Source organism: Trachemys scripta, chromosome 5, assembly GCF_013100865.1.
Source record: "Trachemys scripta elegans isolate TJP31775 chromosome 5, CAS_Tse_1.0, whole genome shotgun sequence".
Lineage (NCBI taxonomy): Eukaryota > Metazoa > Chordata > Testudines > Emydidae > Trachemys > Trachemys scripta.
This window is the reverse complement of record NC_048302.1, coordinates 61864944-61886100: the sequence shown is the minus strand read 5'-3', so window position 1 is coordinate 61886100 and position 21157 is coordinate 61864944. Positions and strand designations below refer to the sequence as shown.

At 41.6% G+C, this 21157-nt stretch overlaps 3 protein-coding genes across 6 annotated transcripts in view; 1 reads left to right on the top strand and 2 right to left on the bottom strand.

The window, feature by feature from the left end:
* ETFDH (electron transfer flavoprotein dehydrogenase) overlaps nt 1–1300 on the bottom strand; it is a 30503-nt gene extending 29203 nt beyond the window's left edge. Inside the window, exon 1 of the mRNA XM_034770910.1 lies at nt 1041–1300. Coding sequence (XP_034626801.1) covers nt 1041–1074 — 34 coding nt within the window. The 5' untranslated portion in view covers nt 1075–1300. The remainder of the gene's footprint in view (nt 1–1040) is intronic.
* Nucleotides 1301–1861: 561 nt separating this feature from the next.
* Nucleotides 1862–4797, top strand: C5H4orf46 (chromosome 5 C4orf46 homolog). Its single transcript, XM_034770913.1, has 2 exons — nt 1862–2149; nt 3640–4797. The coding sequence occupies exons 1-2, from the start codon at nt 2006–2008 to the stop codon at nt 3793–3795; spliced, it is 300 nt and encodes a 99-aa protein (XP_034626804.1). The 5' UTR covers nt 1862–2005; the 3' UTR covers nt 3796–4797.
* Nucleotides 4798–5452: 655 nt separating this feature from the next.
* RXFP1 (relaxin family peptide receptor 1) overlaps nt 5453–21157 on the bottom strand; it is a 75546-nt gene continuing 59841 nt past the window's right edge. For 3 of the 4 annotated variants that reach the window (XM_034770908.1, XM_034770906.1, XM_034770909.1), the window contains 7 exons: nt 20082–20153; nt 16437–16508; nt 12906–12977; nt 11138–11367; nt 8082–8492; nt 6875–7093; nt 5453–6667 (listed from right to left, as the gene is read on the bottom strand). In XM_034770908.1, the coding sequence (XP_034626799.1) occupies nt 6366–6667; nt 6875–7093; nt 8082–8492; nt 11138–11367; nt 12906–12977; nt 16437–16508; nt 20082–20153 (1378 nt within the window). In that variant the 3' untranslated portion in view covers nt 5453–6365. The remainder of the gene's footprint in view (nt 6668–6874; nt 7094–8081; nt 8493–11137; nt 11368–12905; nt 12978–16436; nt 16509–20081; nt 20154–21157) is intronic. The other variant, XM_034770907.1, reaches the window with a different exon arrangement.

The window sequence follows — 21157 nt, the reverse complement described above, 5'->3', positions numbered from 1 at the left end:
ACTTGGTACTTCACTCATAACACTCGTAAGTCTGGAATTTTTGCAAACACCTTTTAAAAAGTGAAGGAACTTGTATCTGTATGAAACTCTTTGCTAACCGCTAACAAGGGGATTATTTCCATGTTCGTTATTTAAATGATGGAGCAAAGATGGAAAAGTAACTGTGTTATTTTCTCCTATTATCCATGTATGACAAAACCGGGAAGCCATCACTTAAAAAAAATTTAAGTACTTTACAGCACATAACACACACCAATAAAATAGATACACATATGGGTCAAGTCCTGCACACAATTATGCAATTTTATTCATGTGAGTAAAGTTATATGAATTAATGTTCCCCAGATTGGACTGTCATTTAGGAACAGTTACTAGTGTGTTTTATCTGATGTAAAGTGCTCACATGTATGTATGTGTATGTGCCTGTAGGATTAAAGTCTACAAAATTAAGATCTGACCTTGCAAGACCCTGATCCTGCAATGAGTTCTGCATGGGTGGACACGAACAGCACTGCAATGATTTCAACAGGGAGAAATTGTGAACTGAATACACAGTCAAATGAGGTAAATGAACTAACAACAATTGTTATTCTGGCCAGTACTGTGGGATAGTGTCCTTTCCGTTCTAACTAAGTTAAATCACTACCTCAAACATCAAGCACAAGCAAGGGGGATCACAACACGGCTGATTCGTGTTCAAATATATGTTTTGTAAGAGTCACAAGGCAATGACCTTTGTTCCAGTTTTGTGTCTCGCTGTAAAGACCAGGGGAGGGGCAGCCGTGTGCGGTGGGCACGGCCCACAATCAGACTTGATACTGGACAGGCCCCCTAGCTTGTCACTTTCACTCCCCTGTCCTAACCCCATTGCTATTCCCGCACACACACACGGGGGGAGGCGGGCTCCTTCCCACGAGCAAGGAATCGTGGTAGCAAGTTAACAGGGCAGAGGATGATTTTCAACCACCACCCGAGAGTCAGCCTGCAGCCCACTAGCCCCACGGACCAGCAAGGTGCCCACGAGCGACGCCCCACTTTACCTTGGCTGGAGAGCGTGCAGAGAGGGAGCGGCATGGTGCCTGCTTGGGCGCCCCCCGGGGACAGGGCAGCCTCCCCTCAGGGACTGGAACTGGGGCGAACACTGCCTCGGGCCCCCCTGCCCGCTAGGCTCACCCCGCCCCCCTAAAGCGCTCTGGAGCTTCGGGTCAGCCTGGCGCTGCGACGCCACACACAGCCGCTGCCAATTGCATTCGCTACACTCACTGCACACCCGCAGCTCCCACCACCCCGTCCCCACCCCTGTGCGCCTGCGCGCCGGGCTACCTGCCGGGAGACGGAGTTCCCTCCCCGCGGAGCGGGGACTACTACCGCTCCCAGAATGCCCTGCGGGAAGAGGGGCGCTGGCCAGCCCTCCTGGTAGGGCGATGTTCCCTGATAGGGAAGTGTGCAGTACGGCGCATGCGCTAGCCCAACGTGGCCGGAGAAAAGTAATTTCTTTATTATCCCATAATTAAACAAAACTCCCGGGACGCGAGAAGGCGGAGCTGTATAATGGAATCCATGGCCGCCATAGCTAGTTGCCTGACGGACGCCGGCCGGGAGGACGTCTGATTCCGGCATGCATTGCGACAGGAGAAAACCATCCCTCCCAGCATGCTTTGCGCCTATCAATGGTCTAATCTGTGTTCTCTTGAAAGTGCCGCACTGCATGCTGGGAGTAGGAGTTCAAGTGGAGCTGCACTGCGTGTCTAGATATTGCGGACCACATTACCGAGCCCCTTCCTGCCCCAGCGGAACGGAAGTTGGGGTGGTCTATGCGGAGGGGGCGGGGAAACGCTCTCATGGATCACCGGCCCTACCGCGGAGGGGGCGGGGTCGTCGCAGGCTCCGACTCCGCCCCTCGGGTAGGGGGCGGGGCTAATGAGTTGCGCGCGCGCGCGCTGCAAAACCGGTTGATTCCAAGGGATCGTTTTGCTGCGGCCGTTCCGAGCCCGAGGCAGGGACCATGGCCGAGGCGGGGCCGGTGCAGCCCGTCTCCCCCGGCGCCGGGCCCAGGAGAAGCCGGAGCGGCAGCAGCGGGGCGCGGCCGCTGGAGCAGCTCACTGACCCGCGGGAGTTGCTGGAGGAGGTGGAGATGCAGATCGATGACGTGAGTCTCCCCGTGCGGAGCCGGTGTAGCCCCACAAAGTGCTCCCGCTCCCGTTTTGCTACTTTGGGTGTACTGAGCATGCTCAGTCGAACTGAGCATGCCCAGTAACCTTCGTTGTAGCCACTGCCCTCTCTCTGCCCTTTCTCTGCCCTTACTTCTGCTCTGCCCAGCGCCCGGCCAGCTGGGGAGCGTCCGGCCTCGCAGCGCGCGGTGGCCCCGTTAGCCCGACTGACAACGGACCTGGCTGATACCCATCGGCTGCTGGCTGACCCGTGTGGGGTGACGGCTCGGCGTGCGGGCAGGTCGTGGGTCTGCCCGTTACACCGGTGTAAGCGCCGCCGCTGTGTGGACACACACGCGCACTCTGCTTTCGAGGGGCTCGGCGGGTCCAGTTTAACCCCTTTCCGAGCCACATAAACTAAACCCTTTTAAACCGGAATATGATTGTTTGCGGGGCGGGGAAGGCATCAGACTTCTGCCCATACCTGTGTAGACGAGGGCTGATTAAAGAACCTGCCTTGTAGCCCTGACTTGGTCAGAGCACTGGGAAGCCCAGCCCAGTAACTGGCCTTCCAGGAACACAATGCAAACTCCAGACCGGCTGCACCCCCTCCTTGTATCTCTGAACACCCCCTGTGTGTCTGGTGCCCAGGGCTGGCTCCAGGGTTTTGGCCACCCCAAGCAGCCAAAAAAAAAAAAAAAAAAAAAGCGATCGTGATCTGCGGCAGCAATTCGGCGGGAGGTCCTTCGCTCCAAGCAGGAGTGAGGGACCATCCGCCGAATTGCCGCCGAACGGCTGGACGTGCTACCCCCCCCCCCCCCTCCCAAGTGGCCGCCCCAAGCACCTGCTCGGTAAGCTGGTGCCTAGAGCCAGCCCTGTTGTTGCCAAAACTATAATAGGGTTCAAGAAAGAATTGGATACTTTCATGGAGGACAGGTCCACCAATTGTTATGTCAGGGGTCGGCAACTTTTCAGAAGTGTGTGCTGAATCTTCATTTATTCACTCTAATTTAAGGTTTTTGCGTGCCAGTAATACATTTTAACGTTTTTAGAAGGTCTCTTTCTAGAAGTCTATAATATATAACTAAACTATTGTTGTATATAAAGTAAATACGGGTTTTAAAATGTTTAAGAAGCTTCATTTAAAATTAAATTAAAATGCAGAGCCCCCCGGACCGGTGGTCAGGACCCAGGCAGTGTGAGTGCCCCTGAAAATCAGCTCGCATGCTGCCTTTGGCGTGCATGCCGCAGGTTGCCTACCCCTGAGCTAGTAGCTAGGGCGGTCTGGGATGCAACCCTACGCTTGGAGTGTCCCTAGCCTCTGATTGCTAGAATCTGGAAGCGGGCAATGGATGGATCACTCAATAATTGCCTGTTCTGTTCACTCCCTCTGAAGCACCTGGCATTGACCACTGTTGGAAAATAGGATACTGGGCTAGATGGACCATTGGTCTAACCCAGCATGGTTGTTCTTATGTTCTTGCTGCAGGCTGCGTTCTCGCTAACTAAGATCCTTGAGGCAACATCTGCTGTGTCAGCCCAGGTAGAAGAACTCGCAACTAAATGTTCAGAAAATGCCCGATTTCTTAAAACGTGGCGGGATCTTCTGAAGGAAGGGTATGAATCTCTGAAACCCAGTGACTGACACTGTGCAAACACACACAGGAGGAAATCTGAAGAGGGTACCTGGGCAAGCTGAAGCTGAGTCATCCCACAGCATTTTCACTTTGTTACCCTTGTCTTGTAATGACAGGACTTGGCTCTCGGCCATGCTGGGTTAAGGAACGTCTGTATAAATGAAGACTTTAACAACTTTTTTGTGCTTTTTTTCTTGATGGCTTAACAGGGCTTTTCATCAACTACCCACCTTCAAGGAAATATTTTGTTCTGTGCGCAAGCTGTTTCTATGGAGAAATGCCTGTTGATACTGGTGCATGCATGAACATCATTCAGAATCTGTTGAATAATAGAATAGACTGTTTTAGTTTGGCTTGGGAAGAGGGACCAAATTTGGATTTTTAAACTGTTGGTTTCTTTGCAGTTCTATTGATTATCAAGTACAAATGAAATGTACTAAATGCAATTATTGTTACACTTGTGTTCAGATACTATACATAGGGAAATATCTGATACCTCTCTAATTGACCACTGTGATTCTGTAAATGAAGAATTCCCCAAGTGGTGTAATCACTTGCAGACAGCTATATTTTTGTTACCCCCCCCGTCCTTCAGGAATGTATATAAGCTTGTCACTGCCAAAATAAGTCTTTTTAAAATCTTGTTAATCAAACGAGACTCCTTGTGAAACTTTCTGCCCTCACTTATACCTGTATAAACTCCATCCTTACTCTGCCATTTAACAGGTATTAATATAGATATAACTGAGTCTAGAACTTGGTCTCTCATTTTTAAGACTGTAGCCCAGCTCCCTCCCTACACTGACAATCATCTTAGCCAGTTTTTCAATACTTTTCTACATAGTTGCATTTTTACAGATTATTTGATCACTGCAAACCCTTCTACACCTGATATTTTTATGTATTTTGGTTACTAAACTATATTTAAGGTGCCTTATTGTGTGCTTAGATCATATTTTTCTTACGATAGAAACTCAGCTGTATTGTGTATTAAAAGGTTGAGTTGCTATTTGAAACTGAAATGTATATGTCAATAGTATCTGTGCTAATTCTCCGTTTTCTGTAATCTTTGAGATAATAGGCTGTATTAGAACTTGTTCTGCATTTCCTCCCATTTATTGAACTAGTAGGTTTGTGATTCAATCCTATAATTCAATCCTATAATCTGGCATACCATTGTAAACAAGGATCTACTATCTAAAATATTTTTAATTTGTGGTAAATATTTGGATCATAGCTACTGTGCCCAGAAACATATGAAATAGCAGCACTGAAATGAGTTGGGAAGCTATAGAAAAATGTAGTGGTGTGCCATGACTGAGTAGTTATTGATACCTATTTCTAGGTGTCTCCCACCCCAAGAAAATTAATTATTTTTTTTAACCTAAAGAATAAAAGACATTAGAACAAATATTGAACAGCTAATTATGGCAGCTTGTTTCTTCCTTCCTCCCATCCGTCAAAGCATAGAGAAGGCTGTAAGTAATGCATGTTCTCTTACTGTTCCTTGATTATTTAGCTAATCAACTTGATGTTCTCAAAGTGGGGTAAAGGAGAGTTAATGTTGCAGACATTCTGCATGATCCAGAGTATCAAGTGAGGATGTAAAATGAAATATGGTGTGTTTACTATTTTCATCAAGGGGAAAACAGTCAGTTTGATCAGCAGGTAAATCTTTATTCCAAATAAATCAATATATACAGTAGCGGAAACATGATACACATCTGTTTTGTATTTGATTCTAACATATTTCAAAGTTTTGTAAACAGTAAAGTGTGAGTCACACTATATTTTACTTCTTGTATCTTTTAAGAAGTTGAGTGCAAACATTAAAAACATCTTTTTGCTTTTTTTAAATAAAGCTTCAAAGTGTAAATGCAGAAGAGCATTTCCTCCAGCTGTGTTATCTTGGGAACTCAGCTGGCTACAAGCCCATTACTGAAAGTCTCCTTATCCAGTATCCCTTTATTTCATAATATCAAAAAGTGTCTTTTTTTATAAAAATCTGACACACATATGGAGAATCTGCCTGATTGCTCCGGTTGGGATCCCCCGAAACTTAGGTCAACGTTGTACCTTTTTAAAGTATTCATAAATCTGAAGCATTGTAATTGGTGTCCAGTGCCCCATGCCTGACTTATGAGTAACTCTTCAGAAAAATACTGCAGCTGACTAAAGTTTAGGAAGCTGCATAGCCATTCATAGTTAACTTTTATATCGCTAGCAATCTGGTCCTCTAACAATAGACTGCATGTGAATTACATTTTAGAATTTAGAAAGATACAAAGTGACAGTTTTAACCTTTTTGACTTTATCTGCCCAGCCCCAAAATGAAAAAAAAAATTGGATTGTTAGTAGAATTTTATTCACATAAATATTTTTTTCCTATGGCTACTACTCCCTAAGGCTCTTCAAAAATGTATGTACTGTTAAGTTCACTCGCTGTTGTCTTTTTCTGATTTGACTTCTTGGCCATCACTGACGCGAATCCGTGTTACAGCTTTTTCCTTACTGCTATAAAACAGTGAGTCCACATCAAAGATGACTGTGCAAATTTTACTGTGACTATTCAAAACATTTATCTGTATGAATTCAATCTTGTGGAATGCGTGGTTACTGATGTTTCAGAGGAGTCTGTATAAATTGCAGGCTTTGTTAACTCTGGTGTGATCTCTTGCATTGGCCACATCTCTACCCAGATAAATGATGGGCCATATGTTTTCTGACTGCTTTTGCTTCCTATGGATCTTCCTTGTTTGTAATTATACCAAACCTGATGAATCATTTCTTTGAAAGGTCGTGTGGTCAGAGTGTAGAGGAGAGGATTCAAAGCACTATTTATGGGCAGTATAAAAATCACCACCCAGGAAGTTATAGTACCTTTAAGAGGAAAAAAGAAATTTAAATATTCAAAAGTGTATGTACTCAATAACATTGTATTAGTATATAATACTTTGTGTTAAAAGTAGTGTATAAATATTAACTGATATCTTCCCAGTGTTAGCACGTTAGCTTTCTTTTTCTAGCTGACTTTCACACAAGCTATTTAACTGAAATTTGTATCTAGAAAAGAAACAAAAAACATACCTGGTATTTCTACTTGAAGTAAAGAAAGCAATTTCAAAATAAAGATGGGAATCCAGCATAATGCATCAGTGAAAACAATGAAGAAAAACCGTTTCGCAAGGGTCATCTCTTTTTTAATATGATTCCGGATTTCAGTTGCTGTGATGGCTGTTTGGTGAACACTGTAAAACATACTTCCATAGGAAAACACAATGATGATAAAAGCTGCCAAGTTTACACCTGTTAAGAAGTTGAGGGATGTTAGTGATTTAAGACATGAATGATTATTTCCAGGCATGTAGCTTACTGGCAAATTGGGGAAGTTATAGGGCAGGTAGCAAAGGAGAATCTTTTATCCAAACTACTAGTACAACTGGAATTTAGATAGGTAGGTAGAACTTGAGTCAGACTTTATATAGGACATTGAGGTTAATGCCCCCTTACTTATAGTATATTTGTTAATTATCACTAAATAGTGAACATTTGCCATCTAAATCAGGTTGTGCATCTTGTAGGTCTGTGTTCTTTGGTTTCAGCATTGCTTTACTGACAATCATCTACCCAGATACATTACAACCCCTAATCCCTGTAGTATCTGAGCACCTGCTAACTATTAATGAATTTTATGCTTACAACAACCCTCTCACCTTAATATTATCCCCATTTTACAGATGGCTTATCGAGGCACAAGACAGATTAACTGACTTGCTCAAGGTCTCACAGGCAGTCTGCGACTGAACCAGGAACTGACTCTTGATCTCCTAAGCCCTAGTGCAGTGCACAGTCCACTAGACCATCCTTTCAACCCTAGAAAGATGTGGCCTAGACAGGCAAAGGTTGGGGGCTCAATCCCTGATTAGCACATGCTCCAACCCACTGGCCATGACTGTGGCCATCACACCATCATCAAACTAAGCAGTAAATGAGTAAGCTTGTGTATAATACTGAGATTTTAAAAGTAAATATTTTTAAAGTATTTTAATAAATTCATGGGTCTCATACTTTCAAGGAAGGCCCATTTTCAAACATGAGTAAATAAGGTGTTCAAATCTAATTCTTGGGTGCCGATCGTTGTACTTAAGTGCATAAAGTGGGCATTTATATACTAATCAGAGCATCCAAATATGGGATTTGGGCAGCCTAGTAAGGCTGCCATCTTCGTTTGAAAGTTGGGCTCCCGCTGTAGCTCCAGCGAACATATGTAAAGGAAGAAACATAACATACTTACCTAAAAAAATAACAACAGAATAAATCTGGCCTCCTGTACTTTCTGCTTGTTCTGAATGAAGAGGAAAACAGACCCCATTGGTGCCATAGTAGTTGCTGAAAAATTCCTTGTGGCTCAGTGGAATAAAAGCAACCACAAAGCCAATAACCCAGATGAGAATCAAAATGGAAATTGTCCTGCATTTTCCTGGCTTCAAACACCTAAAAGGGTAAACTATGCATATATATTTTTCCAAAGTCAGGTAAGTCAACAGTAAAACTGACACCTCTGTGGACAGAATAGCCAATGAGCCCACCAATTGGCAGTGGATACTGTCCATCCACAACTGAGCATGCTTGTTGTATTCTCCACGATATTTAACATCAAAGACTCCAATCACAAATAAATATATTCCCATCAGACAGTCAGCACCTGTAGAAATAACATTTAAGAACATGAATAAATAGGGAATAATTTGGTTTATATATCTGAATTGTCCTTTATTTTACAATATATATATTTTAATAATATACTTAAAAGTTCTATCAGCAACTATAAATAAGGTTACAAAATTCTCAATTCTAACTGGTTTTTAGTGACTGCTGCCTTTCTGACATTTTCACCATTTGGACTGACATATTTTCATTCTTGCTCTCTGCCCTAAGGTGATTTTTCTTTTAAGTTCATGCAAAACACAGTTGTGATAAAGCACGAGTAAAAATAATATACATTTCTCATTACAAAATACTTCTTGAACTTTTTTATGAACAGTTCTACTTCCAAAATGTCTAGAACACTGAAACTTGGTATGCAAAGTGTTCACATTGAGTAGAAGTGTCTTTGCTAGTGTTACAGAAATTTGGTTTTGATTTGCCCAAGCTATGATCCTATGAAAAATCATATGCTAGGCATGCACAATGCAGATTGCACAGAGCCTTTTGCTGAAGCTGAAAAGTTCTCAAGTAAGGCAGGCCACACTCCACATGTGTGTGGCTGACTAAATAAGCTCCACAGTGAAAAATAAAATATTGTGGGAGGGTTCCTGCACATTTTCAAAGTATGCATTAGGGAGTTCTTCTCTGAGCCCCCTTAGGCATTGTCAGGATTAGAGCTGTGTAAAGAAAGAGAATTCCATTTTGTGGAGGATTTCAGTATTTTGAAATTTGGTTTAATTATGATCTGGAACAAAAAACAAACATTTTAAAATACTCCAAAAATGGGAAAGTCCTGGAGTCTGCAACTTCAGGCCAGTCCACCTGGCTGCTGACGCTGGAACTGTGGACTGTGGAAGCCTTGGTGTCCCTGACTCGGGGCAGTCCACCTAGCTGGCTGCCTCGTGTGGAGAAAGTAAATAAGGAGGTGTTATTTACTCCTTCTCATAACACACGAACTAGGGGATCACCAAATGAAATTAATAGGCAGCAGGTTTAAAACAAACAAAAGAAGTATTTTTTCACACAACGCACAATCAACCTGTGGAACTATTTGCCAGAGGATGTTGTGAAGCCCAAGACTATAACAGGATTCAAAAAAGAACTCGATAAATTCATTGAGGTTAGGTCCATCAATAGCTGTTAGCTAGGATGGGCAGGTGTGGTATCCCTAGCCTCTGTTAGCTAGAAGCTGGGAATGGGTGACGGGATGGATCACTTGATGATTACCGGTTCTGTTCATCCCCTCTGGGGCACCAGGTATAGGCCACTGTCGGAAGACAGGATACTGGGCTAGATCGACCTTTGGCCTCAACTAGTATGGCCGTTCTTATGTTCTTAGAGCCACAGACCCTGGAAAGCCATAGAGTCCCTGACTCCAGGGCAGTCTGCATGAGTGGTTGCCCCTGACTCCTGGACCTTGGAAGCTCTGGAGTTTGCAGCTTAGGTGTAGTCCACCTGACTGTACCAGAGCCATGAACCTTGAAAGCCCTGAAGTCTCTGGCTCAAGGACAGTCCACCTGGCAGGCTGCCAAGAAGCTGTGATCCTAGGAACAGCGCTGGTAGGCAGGGTTCCATAGAACAAGAAAGTTGTAAGAGATAGCAATGCTGCAGGTGGGAGAGACAGGGTTGCCCTGCTGTGGACCTCGTAAGGATTTGGGGTTCCTGGGGTGTCTAGCGCAGTATTTTGGACAAACCACAGACTCCTGGACAGTGGGTATTTAGAAGTGCTGCTATCCTGTTTTATATGCAATTGACAATTACTTTCTAATGTGATTAATGTAATCTCATGAAATACCAAAGTTAAAGTAGACCTCTTTGTATTTAATTTATAATAAATGCAGTATGCAGTGTTGTAGCCATGTTAGTCTCAGGATATCAGAGAGACAAAATGGGTGAGGTAATATTTTTTATTGGACCAACTTCAGGTCCTGAAGAAGAGCTCTGTGAGCTTAAAAGCGTGCCTCTCTCACTAACAGAAGTTGGTCCAATAAAATATATTGCCCCACCTACATTATCTCTCAGACACAGGCAGGGAATTTGTGATTACATTGATCAATTACGAAGTCGTTTGTCAACAATTCTTGGTTTTAAAATTTAAAAAGAAGCTCTGACATTCAGGGTCACATTTTCAAAGTCAATCCTGTATTTGCACACACAATCATTTGGTCATGTAAGGAACAGAATTTTCTCATGCAAACAGAAATCACAGAATGTGTGTAAAATTGAGTTGTTACAACCGTTATGAAAATTGGAATGTTTAGAACACAAATCCTGCTGGTGTGCACAAATTACTGTGTGTTCATAATTGTATTGAAGCTGGGTTAATGTTCCTTTGAAAATTTGGGGCTCATTCCTGTTCTTATTGAAGACAGTAATTTGACACTGAGCCTCTATAGGAGTAATATCAGACACCTGGCCTTCAGTGTTAACCCACTCTCCACTGTAACTTAAAGGTAGAATCCAACAACCTTTGTGTTGTTTGAAGTATAGCATTTTATATTATAATTTGGCTGAACTTTCTCGCTCTTGCAATCTAGTGCGGTGGGTGTGTCACTGCTGTATAATAATAAAATTTATAGTCAGACACACTAAAACCAGATTTTTATATTTGTTTGATACCTTTTATTTGGGGGAAATACTCACAGCAGAGAGACATTATTGACATGGCATGGAGCTTGTTCTCAGATCTGATGTAAGGCCGCATGCAGATAACAAAGATATTTCCAAAGCAAGTGACAGCAGAAACAACCCAGACAAACACTCTCTGTACAGTGCTAGCTAAGAGATTCTCAAAGGATGAAATCCCATCGGTATTTGGCTTACAGCTGCGCACATGAGGGGCATATCCACAATACTGGAATTTCTTAAAATATCTGGTTGAGGAAAAAAGAAAATGAGAAAAATGTTTCACTCTGATTGTCAAATTGGTGTGGTTTGGGATACATGTTTTTCACAATAATATGGGCATTTGTGGAACACCTAGTAAAGATTCAAAGCACAAAATGTTTTCTGGTAATAGAAAACTAGTAATAAAGGTTTTTGATTTTTTCAGTAAAAAATAAATAAAAAAAATTAATGGAGATATTCTATCTCCTAGAACTAAAAGGTACCTTGAAAGGTCATTGAGTCCAGCCCCTGCCTTCATTAGCAGGACCAAGTACTGATTTTGTCCCAGATCCCTAAGTGGTCCCCTCAAGGATTGAACTCACAATGCTTGGTTTAGCAGGCCAATGCTCAAACCACTGAGCAATCCCTCCCCCTTTTTGTATATACATAAAGAAATGCATAAATTCATTAATGGATTCCAAGGCTAGAAGGGACCATTGTGATCATTTAGTCTGATCTCCTGTACAATGCAAGGCAAGAACTTTCCCAAAATAATTCCTAGAGCAGATCTGTTAGAAAGTTATCAGTGATGGAGACTCCACCACTACCCATAGTAAATTGTTCCAGTGATTAATTACTCTGACTGTTAAAAATGTAAACCTTATTCCCAGTCTGAATTTGAAATAAACTTCAGGTCTGTATAAAACCTTTCAGGGTATGAACAGATTAGTTAGTTAATGTTTGTTAGTGGTTTGATGCTGAAGAGCACTACATATATGTGCTAAACATTAGTAATAACAGTACTTTAAAAAAGTAATTATTTTAATTGAATCCATAGCACACACTATAAAAATATATGATTGTGACAGAGTGCAGAGACAATAGTTAGTCCTCACTAAACTGGGAGTTAACTATCTCTTGGCCCCTTTCCCCTTTCCCTAGTTTAATTAGGTCTGTGAAGGCATATAGGAATGTCTGCAGGGGAGTCAATAAGCAAAGAGTGTCTGTAGAAACTCAAAAGATCTATACCTAGCTGCTGAGTTGGGGTATTTCCCCCCCTTTGTTTTACTTATGACAGTTCGTTTTAATTTATGCTGATAAAGGTTTGATCATTCTTGCTGATTATGGTTGTATTTTTTCATCAGCTAAAAGTGATCTGGTACATTCTGAGAGCCACAGAAACATTATTAATAATGGTCTATATCAGAATACATTATACATATACTAGCATATCTAAACTGTACTATTAATATTACTTTAGATCATGTATACATCAATAAGCAAACCTAGATAGGGTCAGTACAATATCTGTTTACAAGGAACTGAAGTTTGCTGTTTAGGAGATTTAATTATAATTTTAACTTTATCATTATGTTAAAATGAATCCTAACCTCCCCCTTGCCCTCATCACTTTTTCTTAATGATACTCTCAGCTTTCCTGACAGCATCAATTGGTTTTTCAACTACTCAGCAGCCAGAGAGGCAGTGAATGCAAGTTCTCATATATTTCTATTTTTAAACATTCTGCACTTTGTCAAATTAAAAAATCAAAACACAAGAAGGAAAACCGGAATAATCTACTTACATATGGGAGAGATTTCTAAGTGGTTTGAACATCCTTCTTTGGATATTTGTAATTTCAATGCCCTCCAGGCTGCTATAACCAATATATTCACAATCAAAAAAGGCAACATAAAATCAGTGGTAAAACACAACAAGCTTATTGTGGGCACAATGTGTAGCTTTGATTATATGAAATTATAGATGAATGAGAATTGCATCTAGTCCATTCATATATTTAAAACTTCTGCAGTAGAAAATCTAAATAAAAAGCTAAAAAGTGAAATAAAATAAATTACAGTTAATTCTGATAACCTCACTGTCCTAATAGCACAAAGGAGCCTCTTTCAGTGCTCTCAGCAATGTTATCTATATTATTACTTTGCCCTTCCAAAGTACTGTTCTATTGATGTTCTTCCATTATCTCAGGGAAAATAACAGTTCTAATAATAGTATTTTAAATTCATATTGTGCCTTTCATCTCAGAGGGTCCAAAGTACTTCACTAGCTATAGTAACAACCACTGGAATTCACCCAATGACTGGCACACTGATTTGACAAAGACTGAGGAAAATCACAGAAATGTAGGGCTGGCAGGTACCTTGAGAAGTCATAAAGTCCAGCTCTCTGTGCTGAGGCAAGACCAAGTAAATCTAGACCATCCTTGAGAGGTGTTGGTCTAACATATTCTTAAAAACCTTCAATGATGGGGATTCCACAACCTCCATTGGAAGCCCATTCCAGAACTTAACTGCCCTTATAGTTAGAAAATCATTCCTAACATCTAACCTAAATCTCCCTTCCTGCAGATTAAACCCATTTCTTGTCCTGCCTTCGATGGACATGGAAAACAACGGATCACCGTCCTCTGTATAGCAGTCCTAAACATATTTGAAGACCTTTATCAGGTCCCCCCTCAGGCTTCTTTTCTCAAGACAAAACACACCACATTTTTCAATCTTTCCTCAGAAGTCAGGTTTTCTAAACCTTTCAAAATTTTGTTGCTCTCCTCTGGACTTTCTCCAATTTGTCCACATCTTTCCTAAAATGTTGGGCACTCTTTCAAAACTACCAAGGGATTTTTTTGTTTTTATTTTTTCTTAATGTAAGAAAAAAAATTGCATTAATATCTTCAACTACAATATTGTGTCACTGAAGTATAATTTCATAGTGTTATATTAACAGAATTACTTAGTTATTTCAGTTCAAACAGTGCAACAGTTAAATGTATAGTGTGTTTTCTAAATACGCATTGTCGTTTTTTGATTTGGACTGAGATGAATTTGGGGCCTATCCTATAAAGATTTTAGTACAAAGTTCACCTGAGTTCACAGCAGATCAAGCCACAGGTGAAGAACAGTATTCACCTTAATGGTTAGTAGCTGTGGGGGTCTTTTAAGGCCCTTTCCTCAGGGCTTGTTTTATTGTCCCCAGAATGATTGCTTTCCCTTCTCCTCCCCACCAACTTTCTGCTTATCTCTGGTCACAAATGCAGAAGTTTCTCATCTGCTTTCTTCTTCTTCTAACACCTCCACTTGTCCCAGTGACCCAATCCCATTCCATATCTTGATCTTCCTTATGTCCACTCTAATTCCCCTCCCTTATTCTTCTTACCACTCACTCTCCTCTAGCTCTTTCCCTTCACAATACAAACATGCTTTAGAGTCTCCCATTTGAAAAAAAAACCACACCCAACCTTCATCCCACTTGCCCCTCCAACTATTGCCCCATGTTCATTCTCCCTTTCATCTCAAAGCTCACTGAACACACTGTTTACAAATACTGTTTGGAGTTCTTCTCCTCCAATTCCATCCTAGACACTCTCCAATCCAGCTTCCACCCCTTGCATGCCATGGAAACCACTCTTGCCAAAGGCTCAAATAACCTCTTCTTAGCCAAATCTCAGAACCAGTACTCCATCCTCATCCTCCTTGACCTGTCAGCTGCCTTAGACACAATCAACCATGTTCTTCTTCTTGAAATCTTGTTCTTCCTTGGCTTCCATGACTCCTCCTACTTCTCTAATTGCGCCTTCCGTGTGTCCTTGCAAGGAGCCTCCTAATCCCTAATTCTGTGGGGGTTCCACAGAACTCTGTCCTTGGTCTCCCTCTCTTCTCCCTCTACATCTGATGTCTGGATAATTTCATCTATAAACACAAATTCAACTATCATCTCTATGCAGACAACTCACAGATTTACCTCTCTACTCCAGACCTGTCTCCTGTCCAGACTAAAATCCCAGCGTGTCTCTCTGACATCTCTTCATTGATGTCTAACCATCAGCTCTGGATCAACATAGCTAAAACAGAGCTCTTCATTTTCCCCCTTAACCCCTCCTTTTATGATCACCATGGACAACACTAACATCCTACTTATCATTCAGGCCTATATTCTGGGTCATCTTTGACTCAGACCTCTCCCTTGGTCCTTACATCTGGGTTACGTCTAAATCGTATCAAGTTTTTCTGCATAACATCTCTAAATTCAGTCCTTTCTATCACTGGAGTATGGGGTAGGTCTTTCTCAAGCTTTCCTGTGGCAACTCTTTCACTGTGTATAAATAATTAAATACATATTGAAACAGGGAGACTGGGACTCATCCCAGATAAGTGACTATAGTCCAGTGATTAGGACATTCACATTTGCTCTATGGCCTAATGAATATTTAATTTATGTGCAGTAGAACAGCTTCAACAGGCGAGGTTGAGCGTAATCTGCTCCAAAATACCTCAGACCTCCCCTGGGAAAGGGGAGACCTAAATTCAAATCTGTTCTCCACATCAGGGAGGAGTGGGGGACTGAACAGTGTCTCCCACATCCCAGGTAAATACCTTAATCACTGGGCTAAATGTTAAAGTGGGGGGATCTCCTCCTCCACCAACAGGCTTAATTGCTTAACTCTAGGAGAGGGTTCATGAGCATGAATCCCAAGCAGAGGGAGCCACCTCCCTCCAGCCTGGAATTAGGCACCTAAGGGCTTGACCACATGGTGATTTAGTGCACAACAAGCTGGGGGGTGTAAATCCACAGCACATGAGTCTGCTGTGCACTAAGTCGCCCTTTGGACTCTGCTACCATGCACTAGAACTAGAAGATCCATTTCAAAGCATGCTAGGGATCTTTTAATGTGTGGCAGCATTGTTCACATGGAGAGTTAGTGTGCAACACACCAGTGTGCTGTGGATTTACATCCCAGCATGAGGCGTGCACCAACTGTTCATCTAGAAAAGGCCTTACCTTCATGACAGTGGAATTGATTTCACCCTTTCTGGATATTTTATATGATATCTGGACTGACTGGTCTCTTTTTGTGCTTCAAAATTTCCCCCAAAAGAAGCTGGAGAGCTCAGGAAAAAATCTTTATACTGGAGGTAATTTTTTTCAAAGTTACATCTTTGAGGGACACCAACAAATATAGTAGAGGAGCAGAGGTACAAAGCACCTCATATATGGCTTGTATTACACTTGTTCTGCAGAAACAATTTTTCTCAACAAGAATTGCAAAATCAAAAAGAAAATATCCATAACACATATATCAAAAGGACTAAATACTTACAGGGATTTGAGTTTTAGTAGGTAATCAAACTGGTTTGCTTGTATTTTCTGGATTGGGTTATATGAAAGGTTCCTGTAAATGCAAACAGTGATATCTAGTACTATGCAGCTTCCTTAAAGCTTGTTCTAATGATAATGTTTAGCCACATTATCCCTTTGTTTTCAATTCCTGTAATAGTGACTCATGTAAGGCAGTTATAATTATAAATAGTGACACTCCTCTACCTGTAAAAAGAACAGGAGTACTAGTGGCACCTTAGAGACTAACAAATTTATTAGAGCATAAGCTTTCGTGGACTACAGCCCACTTCTTCGGATGCTGTAGTCCAGGAAAGCTTATGCTCTAATAAATTTGTTAGTCTCTAAGGTGCCACAAGTACTCCTGTTCTTTTTGCGGATATAGACTAACACGGCTGCTACTCTGAAACCTGTCCTCTACCTGTGAACTTGGTAAACAAGAACAGAGAACAGCCTGATGCTTCACAAGCATGGGGTCACTACAAGAAATTTTATTCAATGTTTTTAATTGCAGAAATATTTCAGTTGCTAAACTTTTTGGACCTTATATATTAAAAAAACTCCAAAGAATTCTTCATCATCATCATAGCAAACCCCAAAGTGGCGTCGCCTCCTTGCAGATCAAGTGCCACCTAGACTTCTCTCTAGCTAGGACTGCAAGATTACCAAAAAAAAAAAAAAAAATCACATATATTTAATATTCCTGAGGGCATTCCTGAGGGCAAAATATTAAAAATTCTGTGCCAAAAAATAAAAAAAATTATGCCCACAATATATTTAAATTCTGCAAATTTTATTTGTCCTATAAATGTAGAGGCTCCAGCATGGCATTGGGGAGCACAGGCTACTGGCTGCACAGAGGTGGGAGATATCTGTGCAGATCCCCCCTGGCACACGGACTCAGCAGTGAGGTTTCACCCAACTCTGAGACAGCGCAAAGACCAGGTCTGCCCCAGAAACACCCCAGGTCCCTGCCTCTTTGTGCCAAGTGCACCAGGTGTGTGTGTGTGTGTGTGGGAGCAGGCTCAGCAATGCAGGATCCAAATGTGTGTGGGGGGGGCTTAGTGTGGATGTACAGAGGCTTGTTGGGGGGTTCTGGGTGCAATGGGACTCTGCAGGGGGGGCCAGGTGAAGGTGGTTGGGGCTCAGTAGGGAGAGGTCAGCGTGTGGGGGGGATAGAGCTTGGCAGGGGGTCTGGGTGTGTGTGGGGGGGTTCAGTGGGGGGTTCAAGATGCTGGGGAAGTGAGGCTCAGTGGGGTGGGGAGCCATGTGCAGCTGTTTGGGTCTCACTAGGGTGGGGATTCAAGTGCAGGTAGCTTGTCAGGGTGGTGCAGTTGCAGGGGGAGTGGGACTCATCGGGGGTGGTGGTTCTGGGTGTGGGGGGTGGTGGTGAGGCTCAGCAGGAGGGTCTAGGTATGAGGGGGTCTGGATGCATGGGGTTGAGTGCATGGGGTTGAGTGGATGTACAGCTCCATGTACAGTGATCCCTCCCCCTGCAGCTGAGGAGCGACGAGTGCAGGAAGTCAGCGGGGGTGGGGGAGTGGGGGGGAGAGGAGAGAGCTTGCTTCAGCCAGGGGGAGAAATCTGGGGGTAGGTCTAACATGGCCCCAGATGCTGTGCAGAGGAAGAGGAAGTCTGGTCTTCCCCAGCCCAGCCAGGACTAGCAGCTGAGCCCAGCGCAGGGTAGGAGCCACCAGCCAGGTCTTCTCCAGTCCCGTCTCCTGCCCCACAGTGATTTACCTCACTGCCAGCTGCCCTGGGCACCTGAAACATACTACTGGGGAGGGTAGTATGAGCGCTCTTGTGGCTTCCCTTTGCTTCCATCAGAAAGTCATTTTTCTGTGGGGAAGCAAAGAAATCTGTGGGGGACATAAATTCTGCGCATGCACAGTGGTGCAGAATTCCCTCAGAAGTAATTTAAAAAATAAGTCACAGGTTTTTTCCCCTAGTCTCTAAAATGCATCTTTTTTACATGCATTTATGTGACTTGAGAAAGAAACTTGAGGGCAATAGAATAAAATAATATAAATTAGTATCAGGCACAGCCACTCTGAGTATTTATATGTATGTGTATGTGTGTGTACCTCACAATTTTTTGCTGTCCTCCTGATGTCCCCTACAGTAATTGCAGGAGTAATGTCTTATACCCAGTCTCTCCAGTTTTATGTGCACCACTGCATGGTGCTGGCCCTTACCAAGGACACAGTGTGAGGGGAAGACATTAAAAGAATACCTACTCCTGATTAAAGGTATTTATGTAGATTTTTGATGAAACAGAATGAGAATTTCATTGTGTTGCATTATATCAACCCAGTTACAGTGGGACCTGATCTAGCTGGATATAGGATACTATACATCTTGTCTTTCACCACAGAAATACATTAAAAAGGTGAATGTCAATGGGGAGGATACAAGAATAACAGTTCTCTGAGGGATCCCTTTTATTACTGCACAGTTCATACTAATCCTCTCTAATGTGGCCCATGGTTTAAAAGTCACAATTTGGCCCTAAAGCAGGACAGAATGAGAAGAATCATGCTCTGAAAATGTCTTTAAATTTTGACTCCACCAATCTTTACAGATAAGCAAATATGATTAGGATAATATAATTCCAAAGTGATTTCCACATTTTGTAAATAAACCACCCCACAGAAATATACAAACAGGTCTGGGCACTACATTTTTGGTTTAATCTCAGTCCATCCCTGCTTAAATATTTTTTTAATATTCTTCCACTAATTTCCTGGTGTTATTCACTTTGTGTCTTTTTCTCTCATTGGTCTGTCAGCCTTTTCAGAGCTGTTATATTTTCCATGCACAAAGAACAAAACTGTCTAGATTACTTCTATTTTAGATTCAGGCAACCACCACACACAGGGCCTGATCTTGCAAACATCTGTTTTTGGGTGTGATACTTGATATAGTGAATGGCTATACTGAAGTCAGGAGTCCATGAAGTCAATGGAACAGCTCATGATAGTGCCCAGCAGCAGGGTTTATACATTTGGATACAAAGATCAAACAAATATGAAGAGTGTTTTTTTTATTTTGTAGTAACCTCTCTCTTGACTCTTGTTGCAGCTCTGCGGTCAAGCACAGAGGCAGATTTCTATATTTCAGGTTGTAATACATAGAAAACAGAATCATAGCAGCATAAACCACAGAAACCAATAGATTCCGGTAGAGAAAATGTGTCATTTTAACAGTAGATTCAATACTCGAGGAAAAAGTGTATTCCTAAAATATATTCTTAGGGCCAATTCCTGTCACATGCTGAGCTACTGTTGAAGTCCATAAGATCTCTCATTCTAAATGGCATATTCATTTTCTGTGTGCTGAGTAATGGAATCGAGTTATTAAAAATACTAACAATATATTGGCAGGAATAATTTTAAATAATTGCTCTTTTTGGACAATCATGATACTATGCATCTTTTATGCAATTATTTTGTACATAATCTTTTTTTAAAATCGCATTTCAGACTAAGTTTGGCATTTTCAGGTAAAACTCAGATATGAACATGACTTTCTTGGTTTTGCTTCCTGGACTGGATGACTGAACCTATCATTTCAAATGAATAATGTACAATAGCACACAGTATAAGGAAGAGTTATTATAAAGCCTTACAGCTGTGAGAGCTCCTTCAGATCCTTAAATAGGTATGGAGGAAGTGATTCAATCTTGTTGCTAGCCAAGTCTCTGTGGAAACAATCACAGATATAATATAATTTGTTGTTAGTGGTTTCTCTTCATTATGACAAGAAGCATTAATAACGTAAAGAGGTCCATAATTTTGAGTCCATTTGTCAACTCAAATTATAGGTTGTTATATAGGTTATCAGAAACCTGGAAAATAAAAGAATGATGTTAAAGCAAAGGGTGAAAGATAGAGACCTCAGACTATATGAGACCATATAATACTCACAGGTCTTATTTTTTACTTCACTTTTGCTTTGATTTTAATTATCTTTTCATTTTCTCTTCTTTGGTGCTGCTTCTTTTCTCCAGTTCCCCATCTCCTCCCCAATTGATTAATTTATGGTCTTGGACAGAAATATCAAAGGATTTTTCCTGCCTAAACTAACCAAATAATCTAATTTCTCAGTTAATAGGCTAAGACCATTTCAATTACATTTACAGTAAATGTTTAGTCAGTTTCCACTTTAATTCCTTACTTATGGTAGTTAATTGGTTTGGAATAAAATTCTTATGCATTGTGCAACTAAAATGGATTTTAAAAAAATGTCCTAATGGATGCATTATTTCTTACATCTAGTTTTTAATAATAATATTTAGCACTTATTAATAATGTAGCTATAACAAAGATTAAAAATATGCCTATACTGGGCAATAGGATTTGCATGCTTTGACATAATTTAAAAAATGCAACATTTAAAAAAATCCCAGCAGTTTCCCCAAATCATTAAGTTAACTAACGAGTAATATATCAAATCAAACTCTTCAAGTCAATGGAGATACATCCAGTTACATGAATAGAGAATTTGGCCCCTGACCTTTATCTATCACACGAGACAATCATCTACCAATGTGACCAGAACAGAATCAGTGCTGTAGCCAGGCCCCTCCCATGACTGACAAAAGTCAGGTAGATAGAAGGCAACCAGATATTTTGAGGGTTGTGTCAGCACTATCTTCTCCATAATGTTAACCCAAAATGGAAGATTAGATACTGGGTAGTAGTT